The sequence below is a fragment of the Lepisosteus platostomus genome, chromosome 2, assembly GCF_059453375.1.
Source record: "Lepisosteus platostomus isolate fLepPlt1 chromosome 2, fLepPlt1.hap1, whole genome shotgun sequence".
NCBI lineage: Eukaryota > Metazoa > Chordata > Actinopteri > Semionotiformes > Lepisosteidae > Lepisosteus > Lepisosteus platostomus.
In genome coordinates, this window is record NC_142612.1 from 67,217,730 (window position 1) to 67,228,076 (window position 10,347).

Below are 10,347 nucleotides of genomic sequence, written 5' to 3' on the forward strand. Positions count from 1 at the left end.
AATATTCACCTGATCTTAGGTTTCAAAGTACAGCACGTCGGAAGGTTTACTTCCTGGATTATATCCTGGTAGGAACACATCAACAACAAACACCAGAAAACAGCAAATTTAATGAGGTACCGACCGAATTACAAATAAGATAATTTATTTAATGGTTATGTTGCTTTTAGCCCGCTGTTTGTAGCTAATTAAAATACAATTTGAATGGAAACGTTCCTAATATGAATTAATGAATTCTAGGTGGAATCTCAGTTCCTATACGGAGTGGTTAGAGACAGGCTCTTGTTCACTGTGTCTTATTAAGTTTCAACCGGTAACCACACAGCATCATGGACGTATAATTAAAATCATTGAGGATTCAAATTAAAAAAGCGAGGCAGATACCTTTCATGTTTTTTTGGGCCGCTTTAGTGAGGAAATATACCTAGCACGAATGTTTAATTAAGGTGCATCTTTAAACTAATCAGCTGATTCATAATTCTGATTCTTTTATTTCTGTATGGAAATAGTCTATTAAAGGTGCACACTTAAAAGAGATACAATTGTTTTATTTCAGGACAAGACGTAAATAACAGTTAAGTATCTTTGGAACTTTATAATCTGTGGCCGACTGAGAATTATGCAAGAAAAGTTGGGAGTAGAATGACAATAGAATATTTCTGACTCTGCTTAGTATGAAACTCTAGCTAGACCTGAATCAAATTATACATGCTTCTGCCTCTTTATAGATTTTTATTTTAAATGGATTCACATTGTCTTATTCCTTTCCAGAACTGTGCAGACCTTTTCCACCTGACTGCTGTGGCAAGATCCTACCATGGAACATTTAGGTGGGTGTTAAATTGTATTGAAAAAATTCTATTGAAAAAATGAAAGAGTCATACACGTTCTTTCATGAAATGCATACCTTTGCATACTGTATGCATTTGGACAAAGTTGTGTTTGTATCATCTGTGTTATGACAATTTCTTGTATATGGTTTTATTTTCCAATGTTTTGAGCAACTCTGTGCAATTCTGTACAATGAGTGCATGTACCCTATTCTGTAAAGAGAGCCTTTGACTGCACGACACCTTGCAGATTCCCAGAGGCGAGATGAGGGCTCCCAGAAGAGATCCCCCTTTGACTTGATCATGAATCAGATCCGGAGGAAGAAATCCTTCACCGAGAGCCGTCAGCGGCCCTCAGTCAGCCGTTTCTTCTGGCCATCCGAAAACTCGGAGAAAAGGGGGAAAGGCAACCCTGAGACGAAGGAATGTGAGAGCAAAGAAAGTTCCCCAGCGGAGGACAAAGAAAATGTTGGACCACAAACAGGTGATCTTGAGATATGAAAGCTACTGTATCTGGGTTTCATGCAAAGGAATTGACGGACAGCTCTAGTTCCCGAGGGTTGGTTTCATCAGGGTTTCATTCCACCACAGACCTTCAGCTGAGCGCTTGAAGTTATTTGGAGATGAAGTCAGTTGTTTTCCTCATGCCACCTTTGTTTCTGATCTAAAGGTCCCCCTAAAACTCTCAAGCACCAACCCCAATGTAGGAAATAACCACCAGTAACAGTTATAGTGGTAACATTTGACCTTTTTGTGTGTTATTCACCACATTTTCTTCTTAAGTCTGCAGTAAAGTATTGCTGTGCCTGCTCTCCCTTTTATCTATTCTGTCCTGCGCTCCCAGGAGGTGGTGACCCCGCGGACTCTGATGTGTGCTCAGTGGTGGGATGGGGTCGCGTGAAGCAGTTCGCCCAGAAACTGGGGAAGAGGCCGGACAGACAGACACTGAGTCTCAGCCACTGTGACCTCACGGCCACAGATGTGGTGGAACTGGGTGAGCAGTGGAGTCCACACTCTGGTCCTTCTCACTGCATGGATTTGTCAGAAAATAGCATTGTGGAGAAATGGTGCTAATGTGAAGTATACAAGTTTTATAAACTGCTATTCAAAGTAGAAAAGCTGTATGTTGAAATGAAAAAAATAGATCATCAATTAACCAGATGTCTCATTTTTTCAACACCTTTTATAATCCTACAGTGACTCTGTATGGATTTGTTTTTTTTTCCTGTCTCCTACAGCAACAATGCTTCCATTCTTGGCACTATTGGAGGAGCTAGACCTCTCCTGGAATGATTTAATTGGTGGCTCACTAAAGGCTTTGACCTTTCACCTCCAGCATGTAAACAAACTGAAGACCCTGAAGCTCAGCAGCTGTAGACTTACAGTTGAAGATGTCACAGCACTAGGTAGGACAAGCTTGCTCTGTACGCGTCGATATCCCCCTTAGTTATCATGCCAGATCAGACAGCACCCTGAGAAACAATAAATGGCACCATCACTGACAAGCAGCTTTAATTAACTGAAGTGTTAAGACAAAGAATTGCCACCTTGTGTCTGTTCTCTTTCTATACTTATTTTGCAATTTGAAATTGTAGTTTTACTTTCTAAGCTTGCATGCTGTTGCACTGCTCCGTGGATTCAAAGCAAAGGACGGAAGCAGATGAATTCTGGTTTGCACAAAATGAAATCCATTTGTTTTCCTTCAAATGCTTCCTTGTCCTATCTGCAATTTAGGAGAAGCGCTCGATTACATCCCGATGCTAGAGGTTCTGGATCTGTCCTGGAACAGCTGCATTGGAGGAAACCTGCAGTGTCTCGCAAGGTGCTTTGTGCGTGCTTGCAAGGTGAAAGAATTCCATCTAGTTGACTGTCAGCTCACTGCAGAGGATGCAGAAACTCTGGGTAACAACTTGGTCATCTGCCATCGTCATTAACTGACCTCTTATAGATCTCTTGATTTGACACTGTAGGTTAAGTACGGGTAGCTGCATTGTGTAGTTAGAGAAATGTGTAGATTCAGGTTAAGTACTGGCTAATAATCATAGCTGTCTTGTGACTCTTAAATAAAAATAACTGATGTGTCTAATGATCTTCCTAACTGAACACAGGGCCCTAATTACAGAAAAAGTGTACAGATTTGTTAAACGTCCACAAGAGTGCCTCTATGTCACATTCAAAACCACAGCCTTGCAGTGACCTGCTGTATTGCATCATCAGTGCATCCATGTTTTCTAGGCCAGGTACTGTGTATGATGCCTCACCTGGAGGTTCTGGATCTGTCTGCCAATAAACTCCTGGCTGGGGGTTTGAGGGATCTGACCCTACAACTGAGGCACACCCCTCGTCTCCGAGCTCTCCGCTTGCACCTGTGTGGACTGCAGCAGGACAGCATTCATACGCTGGGTAAGGACCCACCCATACAACACAACACAGTGCCAAGGGCTGACTGTGGCTTTCTTTGTATGAGTAATATTCATCGAGAATCCTTGCTAATGTTATTCGATTATATCTGCAGAAAATTATAAATGGCCAAAAAAACAAACATTACTTTGGTATCTTACATTTTTATTTTGTAATATTTCTTCATGAGGAATGAGGGCAGCCAAAGATTGTGTGAAAATAGAGTGTCTGAAAATTTGGCTTAACCTGCTTGGCTGAGGGTCCATCTCCCGGCCACAGGACGAGGAGGCTAGGAGGATAGCTGCGAATTGGAGACAGGGTGGAGGAGGGATGCAAAATGAGCGAGGAAGAGGAGCGAGTGAGGTGTGAGCGAGATGGGAATCTAAGAAAAATTACATCAGGATTAGTTGTGGGTTGATAGCTTAGTCCAACTGCCCTCATCCCTCCTGAACTTTCATTAGAACTTCATTTAGCATAAACTGATTTATTTCTGAGAACACTTATGCATATCAAACAAAACAGCTTCTCACCGTATCAGTTCAGTTCCCCAAAGTTTCTTAGTTTCCCTGACTGCACTGAGCCCTTGTTGTACTTGTAGGCAGTGCTTTCCAGTTCCTGCCAGATCTGCAGCAGCTGGACCTGTCGTGCAACAAGGAGGCCGCCGGTGGGTTTGCCCAGGGAGCTGCTCTGATGATTCAGCTGAAACACCTGCAGCTCCTGGACTTACACCTGTGCTGCCTGACAGAGGAGGACATGGCAGCTCTTAGTAAGTCTTCAGTCACACCAGCACTGGGTACAGGAAGAGTACAGCTGGGAGAGAGACATACAGTACAGCTTACACCATACTGTGTGATCTTGAAGCCAGATTTGGGAAGAGTTCTCACCATAACTTGGGTAATACAAAAGACACGATATAAAAAAGAAACTGGAATTAGGAGATGGTAACCAAGAAAAGTCCTTTCTGTAATAACTGAACCTTGCTTTTCCTAATGTTTATGAACTGTTCCACATTCAAAAAGAAAGTTTTACAGAGCAATACATTTATGAGAATGCAGGAACGTGCAGTTTTTGAGGCACACATACTGCAGCTATGCAGGAAAACAGAAGAAATGCTCTCAGAATTAAAATAAAGATGTGATTTGTGTAGGCAGTTTTTTTTACAAAGTTTCTTTATGCCTTTAAAAAACCAGGTAATTCACACTTTTGAAAGAATTTCACCTAAAGGCATTCACACTCCCATTGCTGAAGAAGGGCCTTCTGCTTCTTCCCAGACCAGGTGGCTCCTTCCCTTTGTGACCTCAGAGTGCTGGATTTATCATCCAATAAGAAGATTGGTGGCATATCCCAACAGCTGTTTCCCTGCCTTCCACTGTCAAAGATGAGGCAAATTCTGTTGTACAACTGCTGTCTGTCTGGAGACTCCTACCGATCCCTAGGTACCCAAAGTCTAACCACAAGAAACCACAGTTGATTCCATGTGGGCTGCATTCATTTCCTTGCCTCTTGTTTATAATGAAGTCTAATAGTTCAAGATGCTGAATTGTCCTCACTGCTAAACAGCATGCTGAGGTTGCCCTGCAGTAGACATCACAATATCTGCGCATCTGCGCAACAGATCATGAGATGCAACAGCTCTTCAAATATGGAGAATATTGTTCATTCGCTACTCTGTGTGTGTGTGTGTTTTAGCTGAAGCGATGCAGCAACTGTGTGAGGTGGAGACTCTGAACTTGTCCTGGAATAAGTGTGTGGGGGGGAACCTCAAGATGCTGTTGGATTCCTTGAAGCCTAAATCTCGCCTGCAAGAACTGAAGCTGAGCAGCTGCAACCTGACCACAGAAGATATGGTGCACTTAGGTATGAAAAGAGCAGTGTTGCACTGGACTGGAATTGTCACACCGGAGGGTTTTTACCTGTTGAAGAAAATTCTATGGTAGAGATACAAGAAGAAACCGACATCTTCAAACACAATAAGTTAATATGAGTTATATAACCCCTTTGGACCCTCTTAACATGATTAAAATTTGTTTTTTTCTGAAAATGATCATTTCAAGTTGACTATGTTAATATGGTGGAACGGTTTTGAGAAATCCTATTAAAAATATTTCTAGCTGTTCAGAAATGTGTAAGCACCGTTGCTTGCAGCATATTTGTCTTACCCTTATGCTGAAGTGTGCCAAGTACTGAAATCACCAGTACTAACCCAATGTGTATTTTGTTGCGTTGTTTTTCTGCAGCATCTGTTTCACGTTCAGGAGCGCTCGTCCACCTGAAACATCTGGACCTGACGTACAATGACACGGTGGGGGACCAGGGCTGGGCCCACTTTTTCCAGAGGGCTGAGGGTCTGCGGGAGCTGGTGGAACTGGACCTCAGCCTGCGTCCCTCTGCCCGCCGGGACGCGTCCCCCTGGCTGGGCAGCCTGCTGAGCTGCCTGCCCCGCCTCGCTGCACTTGCTGACCTGGGCATGCACCGCTGGGTCCTCACTGCCCAGCAGAGGGCCAGCCTGGAGGCCTTCAACAGAGACGGCAAGAGGAACATCACTTTCAGCTGCTATCAGTCCTCCACAGGGTCGGACGAAGGGGAACCAGACAGCTGGCATCTTGGGAGCACAATAGAGAAATGATCAAAAAAGTGGATGCTTGTCTTCCTTAAGTGATAATTCCACACTGAAAAGTGAGAAGACCGTTTCGGCTGTTGAACAGGTGCGAATCAGCAGAAGGCGGCTCAACAACGGAACGCTCTTCAAGTGTTAATAAAGGAAAACTGATGGTCTAAGTCATTTTTTAAGCCCTGGATAATAGGGATTTACGTCTCTATAGTTTATGTATAATGATATGTGGGGTGTTAAATGATTTATGATTAAGGCGGTTTTATGCCTGCTTTTTATGGTCCAGAACTGAAAGGCACGGTATTTGACCCCACTGCTTTACATAGACAAATCATTTTAAAAGTGTTTTTAAATTCCAAAAGATAGCATTTTATACCACTATTTACCTGAAGAAAAATATAAAAATATCATATTTTTTTTAAATTATGGGACTAAAATTGTAATCACAACATTATTTATCCAGTGAAAAGGTATCATATTTCAAATTGGTTTTTGGAACTTTTCAAATAAAAAGTGGAAAAAGGATTGTGAAACTACATAATGAGACCTTTGTAGTGCAAAGTATAGAGTTTTATTACTTTTTATTATATGTCATATATGGATATTAGTAGCACAGACTAATCAGCCAGTGTTAACATTTGACACTTTAGTTTGTAACGTGATGTACTTTTCATCAGGTTTTTTATATTTGCCCTCATTTCTTTTTCTTTGGGGATTTCTTCCTTCCTTTTCGAGCATCTTTCTTTCCTTTTGCTTTCTTCTCTTTCGTTTGCAGCCCTTTGAACGGCCCCAGTCTTCTTCGCACCATGACTCCTCGCCACCATGCCTGGATCTGTGAGGTGTCACATAGGAAGCATTTACACACAGCTCAGACATTGCCCCTGCATGGCCAGACTGTTATATGGTTCACAGAATCACAAAAACCATACAGCCCAGCAACAATAAACAAAGACTGGAAATGAGTGATTTGCTCCTTCTCGCCTAGAATTTAACACACACAAAAAGGCCAAGTGAACTGTTTATACTATGCAACTCTCCCGTGCAGTAAAGTATTACCTTTGTGGACTGAGTTCTTCTCCATTTCTTGTCCTGTAAGTATTTGTGTATAGCAGTAATGCCCTGACTACACACTGACAATGAAGGATCAGACAGAGGGTTGTCTTGCAGCTGCAAAGTCTCCAAAGCCTGCAGCCTGTCCAGGTTTTCTGGAAGATGTGTTAGGCAATTATTCTGAACCAGGAGATGCTTCAGACCTTGAAAGAAAAAAAAAACAGGGGATTTGTGAATTAATCGCTTGCTTTGTAGCTACATTACTATGCAAATTCCAATGCATAAACATTGTTGAAGAGGTATACTTCAGAGCTTCGGTACCTTGTAAACAGCAAAGAGTGTCCGGTAAGAACTTGATCAGATTGTTGTGGCAGTCAAGAGTCTCCAAGTGCAGCAGAAGCCCTATAGTTTCAGGTAGAACCTCTATGCTGTTGTTTTCCAGGTACAATTCTCTGAGATTCTTAAAACGTAAAAAACATACAATTAAATACACAAGTCTCTCAAAATATTATATAAAACACGAGCACAGAAACTCTTAAATAGAACTGTAGAACTGTAGTTCTAAATAGAACTCTCTTACCTTTAACAGAGAGATGCTCTGAGGCAGAGTATGGATTTTGAGCCCTTGGTCCTGGCCCATGTACAGCTTCTCTAGAGACTGCAGACCACAGATAGCCTCTGGGAAATGGGAGAAGCTATTACCTGTCAGCCCCATACATTTCAGCTTGGTCAGGCTCCTGATGTTCCCAGGAATCTGCAGGTCAAAGGGTCAGAAATTAAGTTGCCAGGTCCTTAGGGAAAAACAAAAAAATACTTTGTTATGTTGAAACAATACCTCCTGCAACTTGTTGTCATCCAAAGATAATTGTTGTAAGTCTGTTAAGGCACAGATCTCCTCTGGAAACTCAGTGAACCCATTCTGGCTTAGATCTAGAAGACGCAGCATCTTCAGGCTTGTGGCCTTCGGATGTAACTTTGTCAGACCTGTGTTTTTCAGGTACAAGACCTGCAAAGAGCACATCCTACTGATCTGAGGTGGGAATGCTCCCAGCTTGTTATGAGAAAGTCCCAGATCCAGGAGTTCAGTTAAGGCATGACAGTTGCGAGGCAATTTACTCAAGCTGTTGCTGGAGACATCAAGTACTGTTAAGCTGCCAAATTTGCAGAGACGTTTGGGGAGTGATGTGAGTCTATTTGATGCTAGAAAGAGTCTCTTCCAAGATGGGCCACAGACCTCACCTGGCAAAGAAACTAACAAATTCTGTTCCACATCTATAATTTCCAAGAGTGGAAGCTCTTTGAGCACACTGGGGAAGATCTCCAAGTGGTTGCTCTGCAAGTAGATTTCTCTGAGTTTTGTGAGGTTTGTGATCTCACTCGGAAGCATCGTCAGTCTGTTTCCCGAAAGACCCAGCAGCTCCAGGTTGTAAATGTTTTTGCAGATCTGGGCTGGGAGAGCTGGTATGCCCAGGTTGTAGAGCCTCAGCTCACGGAGGGAAAACAGTTGGGCCAGGACATGAAAAAAGCCAGGGCCAGACGTCAGAGGGTTATCACTCAGATCCAGACTCTGCAGCTGCTTCAACTCGCTCAGCTCCTCACACAAACCGTGCAAGTGGTTATTTTGGAGATACAGCACTCTGAGGCCTTTCAGAGTGGTGATTTCTCCAGGGATCGTATGGATGAAGTTCTTTTCAAGATGCAGCTCCTCCAAATGCTGTAACTGCAGTACCACCAAGGGGAGTTCCTCCAGTTGCTGGGCTGAACAGTCCAGAAAAAAGACCTTCTCCCCTGTATTTCCTGGCATATTACAGTTAATCACCCGGTTATCAAACTGGGCTGAGTTCATTGGTGCAGTGTCAGAGAACTTGACAGAGCGCATTCTTGGAAAATACTCATCCACTTAACTGAGTATGTGAAAACTGTGGATAGAAAATAAAAATTTATCACCTAACGAACTGTCCATTTTCCCATATGAAATCATTACAAACAACACCAATATTTTCTCTTTTCACATTTTTATATGGCACAAAACGTTCAGTGCTAATGTTCAATCACCCTTTGCAAGTTACAAAGTAATAATAATATTCTGTGCTCACGTCTGTAACAGTAATAATAATATTCTGTGCTCACGTCTGTAACAGTAATACTGAATACTGCTCATTGTAATTATTCGGTTTACCTGCATAATAATTTAAAGATTACAACCGACTGCATTCATAGAGAAAATATTGTCATCTTTTTTTACAAGCAGTATGTTCACAACTGCTGCCTCACTAGTTTACTTTAAAAAATCCGTGAATTAAAACCTACCAGATGGATCACATTTATAAATAAGAAATTTCATACCTTAAAATTATTTTTGGAATAGTCTGCTTATAGGTTATTCACCGGAAGTAGCCACTAGAAGTCAAATTCTAAAAAAACAAAACCCAACTAAATATGACGAACATTAATTTTGTGGAAGCCAAACCAAGACCAAATCTTAAGTGCGTAGAATTCTATGCAACGATGTTTACATTTTTAAAAACGTCAAGTACTCACAATTGTCTAAAACACCTGCTCAATTACTGTACTGAACAATCAAATTCTGCAGCTCCCGGTACTTCTCTTCCGCTAATATTAAATCTTAGATTTGTTAGACAGTAAAGGGTGTAAGAAGTATGTCAACTGTTGCTAACTGCCCAGTCGGCGGCCTGCTAAGCCCCTCCTTCAGCTGTTCTGGTCGCCATGGCCGCAGTAGACACACTCAGTAGCTACAGCTCGACAGAACCGTTTACATTCTCTCATGGGTACAACCCGTACGTAAGACAAGTGGCTTAAAAAAACAACTCATGTCATCCGGACGGTCAGCGACTGTGAAAAGCACAAAGGTTTAATACTTGTGTGATGGGAAGCTGCCACTTTTGTCCTGGGCGAGGCAGCTGTGATTTCAGTGCGGCTGCGATGTTGAGGTCAACTGAGTTGGGAACGTCACCGCGCTACACACATATTAGGACTAGTAACATCCAACTACGGGCTCGCTCGTTTCATTCAAAAGGAGATTAACGGATTGTGTCAAGTGTGCACGTTACCGATAAAATTATAACACTTCGTTGCCTTTATTTTGAAATCGTTGTTTAAATTCAGCATTGCCGACTTGAGTAATTATTACAAATAATATCATTTGCAATCGCGATAAACGTAACACTTGGCAGCGTACAACATACATTAAGCTATTTTTTATTCGACCTGATTATTCTGTCCATGTGCTGCAGTGCTTCCTTAAAGAGTCAATAAACAAACTTGAAATGAAATTAAATCAAACTGTCATCTCATGACTGGCATAACAATGTGTTACAATAAGTTTAAAGTGTACATGTACATGCACAATAAAAATAAAATCTCACTGTTTTGTATTACCAGCTTAGTTTCCAGTTGTCAATGCAGTTTCCAATACTGCATAATACTTAAATATTA

General features: G+C 41.9%; 2 protein-coding genes across 3 annotated transcripts; one reads left to right on the forward strand and one right to left on the reverse strand.

The window, feature by feature from the left end:
* On the forward strand, nucleotides 1-6,367 carry lrrc31 (leucine rich repeat containing 31). Its single transcript, XM_088614536.1, has 11 exons — nucleotides 1-116; nucleotides 772-830; nucleotides 1,081-1,314; nucleotides 1,675-1,824; nucleotides 2,069-2,236; nucleotides 2,565-2,732; nucleotides 3,066-3,233; nucleotides 3,829-3,996; nucleotides 4,502-4,666; nucleotides 4,920-5,087; nucleotides 5,468-6,367. Exons 2-11 carry the CDS (start codon nucleotides 818-820, stop codon nucleotides 5,854-5,856), a joined length of 1,791 nt encoding a protein of 596 aa, XP_088470662.1. The 5' UTR covers nucleotides 1-116; nucleotides 772-817; the 3' UTR covers nucleotides 5,857-6,367.
* A 38-nt stretch (nucleotides 6,368-6,405) lies between these two features.
* Nucleotides 6,406-10,328, reverse strand: LOC148676860 (uncharacterized). Of its 2 annotated transcripts, XM_088614556.1 has the most exons (7): nucleotides 9,433-10,328; nucleotides 9,238-9,291; nucleotides 7,727-8,810; nucleotides 7,472-7,645; nucleotides 7,213-7,351; nucleotides 6,898-7,094; nucleotides 6,406-6,673 (listed from the first exon to the last, which is right to left on the reverse strand). In XM_088614556.1, exons 3-7 carry the CDS (start codon nucleotides 8,768-8,770, stop codon nucleotides 6,536-6,538), a joined length of 1,692 nt encoding a protein of 563 aa, XP_088470682.1. In that variant the 5' UTR covers nucleotides 8,771-8,810; nucleotides 9,238-9,291; nucleotides 9,433-10,328; the 3' UTR covers nucleotides 6,406-6,535. The 2 variants fall into 2 exon arrangements, with proteins under 2 accessions (XP_088470682.1, XP_088470673.1); XM_088614547.1 differs by lacking the exon at nucleotides 9,238-9,291.
* Nucleotides 10,329-10,347: the final 19 nt, after the last annotated feature.